This window comes from Chenopodium album, chromosome 14 (genome assembly GCF_948465745.1).
Source record: "Chenopodium album chromosome 14, dcCheAlbu1.1, whole genome shotgun sequence".
Taxonomy (NCBI): Eukaryota; Viridiplantae; Streptophyta; class Magnoliopsida; order Caryophyllales; family Amaranthaceae; genus Chenopodium; species Chenopodium album.
Genome location: NC_137847.1, coordinates 50,288,387 through 50,304,831, shown reverse-complemented (window position 1 = coordinate 50,304,831; position 16,445 = coordinate 50,288,387). Strand labels below are relative to the sequence as shown.

General features: G+C 33.6%; 1 protein-coding gene across 1 annotated transcript; it reads right to left on the bottom strand.

Moving 5' to 3' along the window:
* Nucleotides 1-1,943: 1,943 nt before the first annotated feature.
* On the bottom strand, nt 1,944-14,812 carry LOC145579474 (uncharacterized). The gene is made up of 10 exons (XM_081636720.1): nt 14,683-14,812; nt 12,065-12,825; nt 11,787-11,975; nt 11,607-11,715; nt 4,448-4,506; nt 4,077-4,287; nt 3,900-3,961; nt 3,736-3,807; nt 2,914-3,187; nt 1,944-2,316 (listed from the first exon to the last, which is right to left on the bottom strand). Exons 1-10 carry the CDS (start codon nt 14,792-14,794, stop codon nt 2,222-2,224), a joined length of 1,944 nt encoding a protein of 647 aa, XP_081492846.1. The 5' UTR covers nt 14,795-14,812; the 3' UTR covers nt 1,944-2,221.
* Between the last annotated feature and the right edge of the window lie 1,633 nt (nt 14,813-16,445).

The following is a 16,445-nucleotide window of genomic DNA, read 5'->3' as shown; positions in this document are numbered from 1 at the left end:
AGTAAACTATTCTAGAATCCTATTTATTTCGTCCAAGCAATTGGCATATGATCTTTGTACACCTAAAGATTCCTAGTGCTTAGTTTATTTAATTTCACAAAACTTCAAGAAAACTTAATGAGAATTTACATTTCGTACTTTGTATATACTATCTCAGTTTTGATTTAGTATAACCACTACTCCGTAGTTTAAATATCACGGTCACAATTATTACAAACATAAAAAGCAAACGATTTGTGGTAATATTGTTTTATATGGATCGGAGTATGTACTACGTAATTTTATAATTAGAAGACTGAATATTACGTAGTAATCAACTAATTAACTATTGTATTTGTACTATTACTGTTATGATATAGTGTTTGGCCAAACTATGCCAGAGTTCCAACAGATGTAAACTTGTAATCTTAACAAACTAATACAACGTCAATCATCAATTAACAAGACATATAGTTGGGTCGATAATATAAAAATTAACGCACTATATATTATATACTCTTGTAATAAAAAAATAATAATAATAATAATAATATGAAGAAACATGATGCATGCAATTGAAAGATGAAAAAGAAAAGAGGTAGAGATATGATGTATTAGTTCTTCCAACAAAAACCAATCACGTGGTTGGGCCTCCCTACATATGGAAAATTAGGTGTCTTCATTCTTCTAAGTGGCCATTTTTATTGTTCTTCGTTCAAAAGGAGAGAAAAGCTTAGCAAAGATATAAAAAGCAGCTTTTTCTTTCTTTATTTATTTTTTAATATGCATTCGGTTTATTTTTTTTTAAAAATATTACACCTTAATCGATACAAATTTTTTTAAGAGGCTGAGTTGAATTTACTACTTCATATGAAGTGCTCCACTGCTCCTTAATAAAATGTTAAGAAAGCTAGTGAAGTAATAAAAAATTATAAAAAAAATAGCAAGGTTAATACTGTAGTTAATTTAAAAGCATCGATATGATAAAGTGTAATACTTTAAACAAAACATGGGGTCTACTAAGAACTTTGGGTGTACTATTTGCTGATGTAGGAACAAGGAAGAAACATAATAGTGGGTCAACCACATTTGAACTACCATAAAAAAAAGAGCTTTATTTCCAAGAAATATAACGTAAAGTAATTTTATGCTTGGGTTTTAGAAAGTTTGTACTTGAATCTAGAGTTTAGATACTAGTAACGAATAACTCAAGAGTCAAGACTGTTGTTTGACCACATAAATGTTGAGTTAGTTGGAGTTAGGGAAAAGCTTCTAATTTAGGGGGTGGGTTTAAGCATATGTTACACCATCATGATTAGATTCTGAAAATTTCATTTTGAGTTCTGTAGGGAAATGTAAGAAAGGTCTTCTATGTTTTCTTTTCTATATTAGTATGTTATTCAAGATTACATGGAAGTAACTATGTACACGATTGCGCATATGATTTGTTCAACTAATTAAATCGCAATCTTAACTTTATACTTCTCCGTCTATAAAGATTGACTCATTTTTTATTAGGTTGTCCCTATTCCCTAAAATATTGTTCTATACTATATATGTCCATTAAGATCACAATTATATTTTCACAAAACTACATTTTAGGTTCAACTACTTTTCTCTTGACCTAATCAATTCTACTCAAACAATTGGGAAGGGAAATAGTACATTATAATATTATATTATACACAATGGGTAAACCAATGTTAAAAAAAAAAAAAAAAAAAAAAAAAAACTTAATACTACTTGAAGGTGTTCGATGTTCCTACTTTCTATAGAAATAATTTTTGGAGAACTTCGAGGAAATAGATGTTAGGGAAACCTTCTAAAACTTTAAAAGCTTGGTGAAACAAACTTTTAATCCACATTGAAACCCCCAAAGGATAATAACCTTCACTTTCTCAATAAACGAAAAGATTGTGATAAACCCTATCTTACTAAGATTTCAATGGGGACTGTAAGGAAAAATCAACTATTATTATGGGACAAAAATAAAATTGTGTGACAAGATATGTCACTAGCAAATTACAATACTACCTCTAATCCTTTTTGTTCTTCCCATGTAAAATCTTTTTGCGAGACAAAAAAAGTCAAAATAGGAAGAACAAAAGGGATCAAATGGCGCATAAGCTAATATTACTCACTTTAAAGAGTTAAAGAGACTTATCCACAAAACATTTACACATCAGTCTCCATGATCTGCAAAGCTAAGTATTATCTCGATTCCTGAGAGCAGCACCAGCAATTAGTAATATCTAGGAGGATGGTATAGAGCAGCTCCAGGATGCCACACATCAGCAGAGTAACTTCCCTGAGGCCTTGAGTATGGGGTTCGCGAAACTGCAAATATAGATTTACATAAGAAACATATTCAATTCAAGTTCAATGCTGAAAATAACATGTCCACCTTTTTCACTGCTAAGGGCCTGAGTTGCCTAAAGGCTGAGATAATCACACAGGTCCACAACGATAATTACATGCAAGAAATCAGGAATCCATTTGAATAATTTGACTTTCCCAAATCATTTGATCTCTTTTATTTCTAGGTGTTTTCTCTTTTCACCACCTACATTTGCTTGCATGATAATCTACACTTTGCTAAATATCATGCTGTGGCCGACTATGGTAATTTACAGGTGTAAATGAGTATAACAGTGATGTAAAGCTAGTCACAGAGGTCTGGGTCCTTCAAGAGCAAATTATCTCACACACACCACCTTTTATATACACTCGGGTGCACATAGAGGTAAGTTGTAGATGCACCCAAGGGTAGTTTTTTTGCTCATTCAGTGGAAAATACCATTGGGTGCACCTTACATCCGAGTGTATATAATTTTTTATAGAATTAGTAATGCAAATCACATATCCATATCTCACTGGTAAAAAAGTGGTGGTGCGAGGTAAAACATCAATCACATAATAGAGGAGGAATCTAACCATTAAATTGGTTAGCTAAAATTGCTTCTTCTGCATTATTTCCGTATCTGGTTCCATAAGAGCAGGTAGATTCATGTATTCTATGAGGATCATACAAATAGTTTCCACCGTCAAGCTGAGTGAAATTATTCCCGAGAGCAGGATTACTGTAACTTGAATATGTTCCAGGATGACAATTCCTAGGAGGCATTGGATTCAAACTCCCAGGATAGGAGCAGGACCCTGGTGCTTCTATTCTGCCAGAAAATCCAGGGTTTTCATATCTGGTATTTACCTGCATCAACAGTAAATATCATTTTTATATATTGTTGTAGAGTCGAATTTGGAATACATATCAAAGGTAACAAGAAAACATATATTTTCAGGTGGTTAAGAAATGTGGAAAATTTGCAATGCACACGGGTAATTATGCATGTAGTCAATAAGGCGTGTAATAAATTTTGGGAACCTTTAGGTTACTTAAAGAGAGATTGGCAGGAAAAGCAAAAAATTACAAGTATAAAAAAATTCAAGAGAGAATAATTTAAGAGGGTCATACTACAGTAAGTGGTTTCCATAATTTTCAAAGTTTGTTTCCACAATAAAAAGCCTTAACCTTCATAAAGTGTCCTTCCAGTAACATGGACTGGTGAAGCAGAACACAAAATCAATAATAGGAAGCTAAAATGATGTAAATATAATTTGAACAGAGATCATAATAGATAAGACACTATCCCAAACACTTATAGGAACCCCCAACCACCTCGCATAAAGCCAAAACTCGAATTGAAAAAAATAGAAGAAAAGAAAAAGACCCACAGATGCATGAATCTCTCTACTCACATAGTTGAAGGGACGAGGCTGCATTGACTCTAATGCGACAGAATGCTCCACCCCTGTATATCCTCTAATTGCCTGTGTTAAGAAGAAATTAGGTTAGTTTCCAACTAGAACATAAAATATAAAAAACAGAGTAATACTTGTTTAGCATGATTCAGGCCACTCACGTTGGCAGGATTTGGCTGCGAAGCATGTCCAGGAGGACCAATCCAAGAGCCTGTCCCAAAATCTTAAATGGAGCAAAATCCATGAAAAAAAATAATGTCAGTATGATGAAAATGGAGGGAAAAAGAAAAAACGTATCGAGTATGTCAATTATATAGCAATCGAGTGAAGCAAAATACCTGTTTGAAGTCCCAACGAGGGGCTTGAATATTGTGAGTAGGGTTGTCCAGGACCACAAGCTGACAACCTAGAATTTGAATGGACAGAACTTTCACGGGAATATGATGAATGATCACCCTTGGAATTCATGCTAGATGATAACATAGGGGCACGCTTCATCTCATCAAGCTGCTGCTGTGCCTCACCCCTACTGAGCTCTGTGAAGATGACCTAGTACAGTAATATCATCATCAAAAATAAGATTTTTGAATATTATAAAGTACATTAGGCAAATACTTGGCCATTTAGCAAACACCAAAGGGTTAAATTGACCATTAATACAGATACAATTAGCTTCAATATCCACACCAAGTACAGCATGCACATTTACCTCATCAAAATACTCTTCCGTATGAAGCATGTCTTTGCTCATAGGCAAAACATAATTAGCTGCCAAAATGAAAAAGAGGGATCATAAAGTTTACATCTCATATATAAGGGGTAAGAATAAAAATAATCAACATGAATAGAAATAGGCATACCTAGACCTGGCAATCCTGACCCAGACCCGATGACCCGACCCGAATGACCCGACCCATGACCCGAAATCGACCCGAAAACAGTGACCCGAAATTGACCCGAAACCCGAAATCAACCCGACCCGACCCATACCCGACCCGAAGTGGAATTGACCCGACCTTGACCCGAAACCCGAAGTGACCCGACCCGAAACGACCCGACCCGAAATGACCCGACCCGAAGTTGACCCGAGACCCGAAATAACCCGACCCGAAGTTGACCCGAGACCCGAAGTGACCCGAGACCCGAAGTTGACCCGATACCCAAAGTGACCCGACCTTTAACTTGAATTAATTGACCCAAATAGACTCGAAACCCAAAGTGACCCTAACTAAAATTACCTTATACCTGAAATGACCAGAATCTATTTAAGCTAAAGACTTGACCTGAGCAAACCGAAATAGAAAATAACCGCAATTAAACTGACTTAATTTTTTTTTATTAATCTGTAATGTGTAACAGTGTAAGTAATTTACATATTTTGAGCATTACTTTTCTCGATTTCTTCGGCCTATTCTCTTTATAAGTTATTAAAAATTCGTAAAAAGATTGAAATTTAACGACTATTCTACGGAGTTTGTCCATAAAATTAAGAAAAAATTTACTAAAGCTTGAAATAAAAGTCACAATTCTCACCAGTCTAGAGAAAAAAATAGTACAATAATAATGCGTACATAACATAATGTTCAATACCAAATGAAATTACAAAATATTCTAAATAATTATACTCCAATATTCGACTCTTGAAATTGTTGACATTTAACACTTGGAGTCGCCGCCCAATCCACATAAGAACCAAAAAATCCATCATCCTCATTTGCTACATAAATATAAAAACAATAATATAAGCAAATACAGTAATACACTATAAATGCAAAAATAAAGAAACAAGAATGTACAACTCTGAAAAATGTAGGAACATGAATATACATATTTTAAAAAAATATAATAAAATACTTACTTTCAAAAGAGTACATCCAACTACGAGTTGTTATTAAAGCCTCCACATTTTCAGGAATTGATGAACTTTTCCATTTATTCAATACTCGACTCCCAATGCTGAAAGTTGATTCGGAAGCGACGGTTGTCAGGGGCACGACCAAAATATCTCTAGCCAAATGAGAAAGGCCTTTATATCGATGCTCATTTTCTTTCCAAAAAGCTAATATGTCAAGCTCCGCTTTCCGATCTAGTTTAGGGTCCTCAAGGTAAACATCCAATATTGACCTCTCACCAAAAGAAGATGAGGCCTCTTTATCGTCATATTCCTGTATTCAACACAACGAGTCAACGACAAACCATAAAACACATCACCAAACAAAACAACATAAACTTAACTTATAATCTTAATAACAACTACTTAACTTATAACATAAACTTAACTTATAATCTTAATAACAACTACTTAACTTATAACATAAACTTAACTTATAATCTTAAAAAAAACCAGTAATTGACAGAAAAAATAAAGTAAACACAAGAAAAACAGAAGGCAAATATGTAAAAAAAAACAGTCTAGTCAATAGATTAAGAATGAAAGATAATCAAAAGGATTATAATTGACAGAAAAAATAAAGTAAACACAAGAAAAACAGAAGGCAAACATGTAAAAAATAGTCTAATCAATAGATTAAGAATGAAGGATAATCAAAAGGATTATAATTGACAGATTAAATAAAGTAAACACAAGAAAAACAGAATCCAAATATGTAAAAAAAGTCTAATCAATAGATTAAGAATGAAGGATAATCAAAAGGATTAAAAAAACAGAAGAACAATTACAATTACCGCAAAATAGTCGAATTTTCGCTTGCGGTTTCCAGTTGAAGTGCTGCTTATGGAGGCTCTGGAATGTGAGGCATGTGCCATATCAGTGTTGTTGTTCAATGTTGATGATGTTCCAGTTTGGGCATATAGCTTATAAAATTTCTCCAACTTAAGATGGAGATCACTAACTCTCAAGGTAGCCTCAACATCTCCAAATATGTTTTCATAACAAAACTTTAGCACTGATAATTTGCAACGAGGATCAAGAATCATAGCAAACGCAAATAACATGCCATAATCATCTTGTTCTGAGTTAAACCAATACTTATCAAACTTGCTCTTCATTTCTATTGCCATTGTCCTCAAAACATCATCATCATCGTGCTCCAACTCTATCAAAAGCATGAGAATCTTCCAAACATTCCCAAAATAAAGATTTGAGGTAGGATACTCACTTCCCGAAAACATCTTAGTTATCTCATAAAAGGGTTCTAAAACATCTCGAATCTTCTCAAGAACATCCCACTCTTCAGAGGTAGGACACCATTTTTGAACTTCAGACATCTCCCTAAAAGCCTCACGATATAAGATAGCCCTATCAAGCATCATGTATGTAGAATTCCACCTCGTAGGAACATCAAGCCACAATGATTTTGTTTCTTTTATCTTAGCTAGACTTACACAAGATCGAAAAGTGTTTTTTCTTGTTTCAGAATATTTTACCTTCTTCACACAATGTCTTACTTTCTCAACTATATGTTCAATGACCTTAAGTCCATCTTTAACAATGAGATTTAATACATGTGCAGCACATCGTACATGAAAAAACTCACCATTATACAATAAAGCATCTCGTGCAAGTAGAGTTTCCTTCAAATAGTCTTGCATTCTATCATTACTAGAGGCATTGTCTAATGTGAAGCAAAAAATCTTATCATCAATACCCCAATCTTGAAGCATGGACAACACAGCAGAATACATGGTCTTTCCAGTGTGTGGTGAATCAATATGACTAAAGTTAAGCACTGTACTAATTAATTTCCAATTATCATCCACATAGTGAGCTGTCAGACACAAATATCCCTCTGTTTGACAAGAGGTCCACATATCACATGTTAATGAGATACGACTAGAGACTTTACTTAGAGTTTCCTTTAACTGGGCCTTCAAAGTTTTATGCATTTTTAAACAATCAGCTTTAGCAGTGTTCCTACAAATGAATTTTACATCATCACTTAAATATGCATGAATTTCTCTATTACCATCATGCTCAACCCAAGAGAAAGCATACCCATGTTTTATTATTGCTTTAGCTACCAGATTTCTGTACACAATTTGGTTAAAGATTTTACCTTTGTTTGAAGCGTTTCCTCCTTGGTTTTTCATATATTTCTCATATGCACTGCATTTTCTGAGATGTCTTTGCATATTTTGGGTTCCATAATGGGGGTCGGTTATGAAGGATGCTTTCTGGCAATGTTTGCAAATTGACCTCTGTTTCCCATCACTAGATTCCGTCTTGTCAAACGTGAGGAATTCCAGCCAAACTAGACTCCGTTTCTTTTCTACAGCTTGAAATCCAGATTCCATAGTGCTCACATTGTTGTTTTCAACTGTAAGTTCAGGATCACCGTCTTCTTCCTCTTGTGTACGAACATTGGCTCCTTCCTCTGGTGTACACTCATCCTCTGTACCCTCTGGTGAAATAATAGGCTCGTCATAAATAATATGATCATCCATTGCTGCAAAATAAGCAAGAATAATATCATTAGTTATTGTCAGATTAAGATAAGGTGTAGCATCTCTTATCCAATAATGTTCAAATATTTGAATCATAATTCTGAAACTAATATCCACACAGAATTTGAAATGTTGCAGTGGAGACAAAATAATAATATCTAAACCAATCAAAAAGGGAAAATCAACCTTCTGTTTTTATATACATTCAAATTAAGGCCATGTCAACACACTTATAAAAGATATTTGTTTGTTAGAATGCAGCTTGCTTGCAGTTTAGTTGTTTAATCAATCGAATGGACTCTTCCATTTGCATACCAAACCACATAATGGACAATTGAAATAAGCTCAAAACCCCATCAATCATTACATCAATTTCTATCTCATTAATCACTCTAAAACAGATCTAACACAAAAATAAGTTAACCCCAAAAAATAAAGCACAGATTTATATATAATAAACAAAATGCAATACAAATTAATATGATTCATTCTTATAAAACTCAATAAATTTAGAATAAGAGAGAAATACCGTCAGAATTTATCTAATGCATTAAGATTTATCCCATAGAAACCCCCAATTGAATTTTTTTTTTTTTTAAAAAAACTAATTTGTTGTACGCCATTCCTACACATTCAGAAGAAAGCTCAAAAATCTCAGATTCCAATTCACATCTTCTAAATTACAGCAAACCTACAAGCTACAACCATAAAAAGCTGTCATCTCGCCTTTTTGGTGATCAGGAGCTAGGTGAGCACAGAGATACTTATGCTTTGCATAGTTAAACAAAGATAATGAAAGAATTGAAAGGATTTGATCATTAATCTCTAAATTAAAAGTAAAGCAGTCAACCTAAGCAGATAAACTATTTTCCGAATCATCAGAGATTAATTCAATATACATTATATCAGATCTAAGAAATAGAAGTAAATTACCTGAGATTCTGGGAATACGAAATCTTCTAGGCCACTTGAGTAAAAAACGCTTGAATGGAAAATGAGATTAAGTGTGTAGAGAATAGAGATTAGAGAAGAGTGAAGTCAGTGAACACAAAAGAGAGAGATTGGACTTCAATGGAGTAATGGATGGAATGAAAAATGAAAACGGCTGAGGAAGTGAGGAAGATTCTAGGGCTGTAGATTTTTTTTTTCTTTCTTATTGTTTTACTTTATTTTTGTTTTTTGTATTTTAGAATTTACTTAATTTCGTCACTTTACCAATTATCCTTTCACTCGTGGAAATTTGGAGGGAGTATTCCCGCTTATAATTTACCAATTATCCTCATAATGAAATACTTTTAGAGTTTTAGCCATTTGGGGGGGGGGGGGGGGAAGAATTTCCCACAATTTTTAACCAAGTTAAATGTTTATTTTTGTTTCCCTCTTAAATTTTCACTTTTAAGTTGTAACTTTGTTAAAATTGAAATTTTGAAAATTTTTAATTGATCAACAGTGTGTTCGTAATCTTACATATGATTATCTGAATATGAGAATATTTCACTTAATTAATAATACCTTCGTTTTTTTTAGTTGACACGTTTTGACTTTATTCACACACTCCTCTTTGACCGTATTTTGTGTTTTATATGTAATGAAAAATATAGTATGTGGGATCTTGTAACATTCGTCACGATATTTATTTTCAAAATATCAACTTTTCATAATTTTTTATTATCGGTGATTAAGGATATAAATGGTTGAAGTTATGCATCAGCAAACATGACTAAAGAAACGTGTCAACTAAAAAGAAACAGAGGAAGTATCATATTATGTGCAACTGGCCAACTGTGCACCAATTACCCAACACTCAGTCATTATAAGTTTATAATTTAATAAATTTTTTCTTTTTATAAATATAAACATCAATATATAATGCACGATAAATCTTATATTCAATCAAAAAGTAATATTCATTTATTACATTAGTTTAGTTGTTTAATTGAGTAGTAGACTAGTAGATAGATACAAGCATAGTTGCATAACTGATAACTGCAATACTTCATAATTCATTAATTCATAATAGACTAATAGTGATGAGACATCCTATGAAGTAATTTAGACCGGAGAGTCGGAGACTGAGCTATTAAGTAGCCCGAAAAAGCTTTAATCTAATCTTATCAAGTTTGAATTTGAGATCAAATTACCTTGAACAGGAAAAACCTTGTTATGAGTTTCGTTTGAAAAAAATTGATTGGAATCGGATATGTTTACAATAATGTTGTTAATCAACTTTATAATTAAATTTTGTGTCGTTTTCCACCCTTATGTTTAAGTACTTGATCACATATATTATTATACATTAAAGCATGTAATTTTAAGAACTAATTACAACTGAGTTTAAGTTGACTTGAATTCCTAATTAACAATAAATTTTTTATCAAACGAAGCATGTTATAACCTATTTTTGATTGAATCGGTCACAAAAATAAAATTGAGTATATGTTGGCTGGTTTGACCTCCTAATTTGCAATTTAGCAGTAAATTTAATTTCAAACGAAGCATGTCATAACATATATCTGATCGAATCGGTTAAGAAAAGTTCACAACGCGAGTAAGTGTACTTGGTGTCCATCCACGCTACTACTCTTTAAGTCTTTATTAGAAAAAATATAGTCTTGTCACTCTTGTGTCATTGTGTGTACTTGTTGAAATCGCCACCACAATAAATATTTTAAGAATATTCAATTGGTAAAATTTTATAATGTAAATTACTGATAATTATAATAGGAAGTCCATTATTGATCAATTTCCTGCACTGGCATGCCTGCATACATGTATCAATGTATGTCCAGTTAAAATTAATGGAGCACTTAAAAAACATAGATTATATTATAGATTATTATAAGAATAATACAAAGAAATTATTACAACAGTGACAATGATAATAAGAGTATTAAAACTAAGGTCAATAAGAGAGTGAGGTATAACTCAATTAGTTAGAGCATCCCTCTTAGTTTCAGGAGATCCTGAAATTGATTCTCAATCTAAACACCAAAAAAAAAAAACGTCAATAAAAGTCTAACAATTACTATATTGGTATATTCCATGAAAAAAGTAGCCTTACTAAATAGTAAATAATAAATATAGTGAGTTTCTCGTCAAAAAATAAATAAATATATATACAGAGTTGAATTTAACCCAATGCATCGACCCGAATATGACCCGACCCGAAGTTGACCCGAATTTTGGACCCGAAAATTGACCCGACCCGAACTGACCCGACCCGAAAATTGACCCGACCCGAACTCACCCGACCCAAACTCGACCCGACCCGATCTCGACCCGAAGTGTTGACCCGATACCCGACCCGACCCGATTATCAGTCGACCCGAAATCAACCCGAAACCCGAAATGACCCGACCCGACCCGAACTTGACCCGATAACTTTTTGACCCGAAATTGACCCGACCTGAAATGACCCGACCCATACCCGACCCGAATGACCCATTTGCCAGGTCTAGGCATACCTAACATCTCATTAACTGCTTCAGGAGGTACTTCCTTACACATTTCTTTAAATCGTTTTTCAGCACGAAACTTTAGCTCATCTTGTCTTGGGAAGACCACTACAGCAATCTATTGATAAATTAACAACTTGGAAGAAGAACAAAATACATCAATTGCCTTAAAAAAATTACCATAGATACCTTGTGGAAGTTTGCAAATGGCTTCAATTTCCGCCTTCGAGCACTTTTGTAAACATTAGTCTGATCAATGATGTAGTTCCTAGATACTTTACATGCCCTTGACAATAGTGTGTTAAAAATTCCAGTTGCCCGATCCATTAACCGATCAAAGCGTTCACCATAATTGGACTTTCGCTGCAAACCTGGAACCTGTGGCATGTTATTATGTTATTCAAGCATTAAACAAAAGTCATGGAAAAAGAGAGAAATTCGAAAAGTAAAAGAAACAGCAAATGAACCTTCATCTGATCAAGGGACAAGTTTGTTCCAAGCAAAATGTAACGTTTTTCTGGATGCTCTTTCACCCATTTTTCTGCCCAGGTAGTCTTTCCTGAAGCAGGTAATCCAACCATCATTATCACCTCACAAGCTTGAGAGTCGGAAAAAGCAGGTCCAATAACTGCATTTCCATCGTTCACAGCAGAGGCCCATGGCTTGTACCCTTCTTCAGGAACTAGTCCGTCTTCTGTGCTAAATTGCATCTTAACCACAGTATTCTTCAGCAGAACATGAGGAAAGAGGGCTGATTTCCATGGTAAATTTCCAGTTGGAGAAACCACTCCAAGACCTTTAGGGTCTTCATCAAGATACTTTGCAATACCTAACCGTTTCCCATTTTTGGAAAACTCCACTGAAGCACAAGGTTTACTATCAAGATCCACTAAGCAAGTAATCGTATCACCAATGCCAAACCTCTCACCATAATCCACAAACTTGGCATTAGTTGAGAATTTCCCAGTTCCACCGTACCCAAAACTACCTTTAGTTTCACCAAGGTTTCCAACAGGAGCATCACCTCTTGAAACGCCAACGCGAGAAACATGTTGTTGGTCAAGAGGAGTTTCTTCCATTATCACAGGCTGATCAGAGATGATTCTGCATCCAAAATAGTACTTCCCTCCAGTAATTCCAATATTTCCCCGAGCACCAGACCAACAATAAGCAAATCCCTGCTCATAAAGAGCATGCCCTGTGAGGCCATCAGCTTCAATGTTGAAAGCTGGAAGAAAAAAATGCAAGGCCCCACCAACAGCAAACATACTTATAAACCAGTAGACAACATGAAGCCAAGAAAGTATGGAGAAAAAGCACAATCTTCTGAAATCTCAAATTAATCAGATAAAAACAAAAATTCTTCAATTAAGCATTGTACATAGTCATGAGGCATCATTTATATGTCTAGAAAATTAAGGTAAAATTAAATATTACATTATTTCAAACATAGAAAATAAACACAATGTTTCAAAGCTTGTACATAGGTAATGGAACATTAGGATATAAACCTAATGAAATCAGTCTATCCCCATTTTTTCTGTTACCAGATCACATTTCTTTGACTTAGCCAACACATGAGACAAATCTCATCAGGTTATAAAATTATCCTCTTCACCAATTCCATGATATTCACTCCAACACAAGATTAGCAAGCAACAGCAACATAGCAAATACACCAGACCCCAAGACTACATTGGTAGAGGAAGGATTCTAAAAGCATCATGAGATCATTTCTCTGATCTGATCAACAATTGCAAATAAACCAGACCTTTTCAGTAGGGTTCTAACCAAGACAGCAACAAAATATTTTTGTGGCAACTTCATTTGAAGGACTAGGCTGGTGTACTCCCCCCCCCCCCCCCCCCCCCCCCCCCACCCACAAAAAAAAAAAAAAAAAAGAAAAAAACACCCAAATAATAATGTTAAGAGCCTGATAACCTAATTCACTCAAATTCTCCTCTACGAGACGAGATGTTTCAAGCTACTTCATTTACGCAACAAGTAACAACAGTCTCTTAACTATGTAGATTATGATTCAACCCTTTTTGTCACATAGCTTCACAATCTCCTATTTCCAAGTAGGTTGGGAAATTCCGTCATGAACCCAGCTTGTAAGGTGCCTCAAAGTCAATGCCACTCTCCAGCTTCAAAGCAAAATCAACTCTTTCCCACACTAATCTAGAACCCTTTGGCAAAAAAAATACATCATAACTACTTAATTCAAATAAGCTTTTTTCAAGATAGGATGTCTATGGCTTGTCACCAAATCAATGAATAATAATGATCCTCAAAAACATCCAAACCTTACATGAACAATGCCACACTTTGACAACTCAAGCCATCATTTGTTTCAACGCTTAAAACCACTTCCTCATACACAAAACAATCAACCATATTACCAAAAACTCTCCATCAATACGCTATAAAGATCATACATGAATCAGCCTCTAGATATCAGCACCATCTCCATACCATCAAGCCACTTTATGCAATGAAGCATCTATACGACGAAAAATCTTGCACGGAAACACCCCTTTTTAAAGATAAAATCCCTACCCCAGCCATCGATGGCTCCTTCATAAGGTACAGGGCACATTCTAAAGACAAGTGCAAAGCATCTCCATCAAAAAACCACCTCCTCTAAAGCCAAATGTAATTCTACAGTGCACCAAATCCGTACTCTACTAGTACTCCGTATCATTTTGCATTTTTACATTTCCTATCCCAACTTCAATTCAACATCGAACAAGAAAAGATTGTAACAGTATAATCAACATTATTTTTAGAGGTCCAACTTTTAAATCAAATTCTTTTAGCATAATGTTCTTTAACTAAAATTTGATCAAAACCCCAGAAAAAAGTTCAAATCAATTCATGGGATTTCAGGGGGGAAATCAAGGGTTAAAGCCAAACAAATAAACACTAAATTCCCAACAATTAATTTAAAATAAAAGATGGAATTTCGGGGGCAAAATTAAGAATTAATTCCAAATCAAAAACAAGAATTTCATACAAATAATGAAAAAATACATTAAAATATACAGAAAGCAAAGAATTATGGAATTTAAAAAGATATAATTACCCAAATCACAGTCGGCTGGGTTGAGGACAACACGAAGATCGTTCTTGAATCTCTTAGAATGGGGTTGTTGTTGTTCGTTTGCTGTTGGATTTTCGCGCTTCATCGTCGCCATTAAAGAATTCTACTCGTACTTTATTATTATTATTATTATTATTAGGAAAAATTGGCCGCAACAACACCAACTATGACAAAGGTGCGTGTAGCAGCACAACCTTTTAAGGGTGCGGTTTACAGCACAAACTATGTAATTGGGTGCACATATTAGCATAAATGACACTAATGAACTAAGGTTGCATGGAAAAAAGTGGAATCTTTATTATTTTATATAATTGTTTAAACATTATTTAAACATATATGATTTTCCATCATGCGTAACTAAATTAGCCTTACCTTTTTTTTTTTTTTTTTTCATTTAAGCATTTCTTGACCTCCACCATTATATTAAGCGGATTCCTTAAAAAAAAAAAATTGTGCTATTATTTTCCTTTGTTCGCTTCTCCAATTACTATTTCTAATATTGATCTCACATGATTGACTTAGTTTCCTATCCCTTTCCACCTAGTTAAATACTAAATTGATAAATAAAATAAAAAATAAAAAATAAAATCATTTAAATACCTTTATTCTACAAGATTTCAGGATACATATGTAACTTTCTAAATACTAATATCAAAACCCACAAAGTGATTTCAAATACTTAATTCAAAAAATAATTTTAGAGTTGGATTTTAGGATATGTCAAATTGATTTTTTTGTTTTTGATGTACAACACTTAAATTGTGGAGGTTAAGAGAGAATTAATTTAAAGGGAAAAAATTAATTATAATGGAAGAGGAAACTAAGTCAATCATCACATGAGATGTAAAAAAAGTAATTGAAGAAACAAACGATAGAAAATAATGGCGAAAACTTTTTGAAATAATTCAATTTAATGGTTATTTAATTACATGTGATGGAAAATGGAAAATTAAGTAGAATGAAATTAATCAAAAATATTTTTAAACAAAAAGGCATTAAAAATATTTAAGATTTCACTTTTAGAAGAAATCTACATTTTGCCAATGTCATTTATGTTGTTATGTGCACCCAAGTGCATAGTTTGTGATGTTGAGTGCACCCTTGAAAGGTTGTGCTGCTACACGCACCTTTGTCATAGTTGGTGTTGTTGTGGCCAATTTTTCCTTATTATTATTGCGAGAGCTAAGAAATGTACGACTTGTACGGATTAAATGGAATGAACGAAAAGGGGAAAGGAGTTTAAAGAGCGAGACTCTTAAGTCTTAACCGACTTACCGGCCGGAATTTTTTTTAAAATTTTTTGAAAAAGTTTAGGGTAAACAATTACACGAATATACATTGGAAATAACTTTTCGTATTAAGAAATTACCTTGTGAATTGAATTTGGCTTCATGGAGCAATCAAATTTAATTTACCCATTGAGATTTTTTTTAACATTAATGTGAATTTGTTACAAAGGGTGTATGTAAAGTATATATGAGATAACTCTTTGATCATCATGACATTAAGGGCGTGTTCGGCACTTAACAAAAAATGTGAGTGTTTGACAAAATAGTGGTGAGAGTAGGTTTTAGTGGTGAAGGTAGCTTTTATGAAAAGTTATAAATATTAGCTTTTGAAATTAGAGGTATTTTTGAGGTAACTGTTGAAAATTTAATCTATAGTTTTAAAAATAAAATATTGATTTTTATATGTAACAACTAGTTAACCGCTACTTTACCGAATACTTATATCTAAATTATCTA

Excerpts from the sequence above, each read along its gene's own strand:
- LOC145579474 (XM_081636720.1), bottom strand. The coding sequence starts at position 14,794 with ATGGCGACGATGAAGCGCGAAAATCCAACAGCAAACGAACAACAACAA. Across the intron at positions 12,826-14,682 it reads CCCAGCCGACTGTGATTTGG|CTTTCAACATTGAAGCTGAT; the intron begins GTAATTATATCT and ends TTTTTCTTCCAG. Across the intron at positions 2,317-2,913 it reads TTTAGCTAACCAATTTAATG|TTTCGCGAACCCCATACTCA; the intron begins GTTAGATTCCTC and ends CTATATTTGCAG.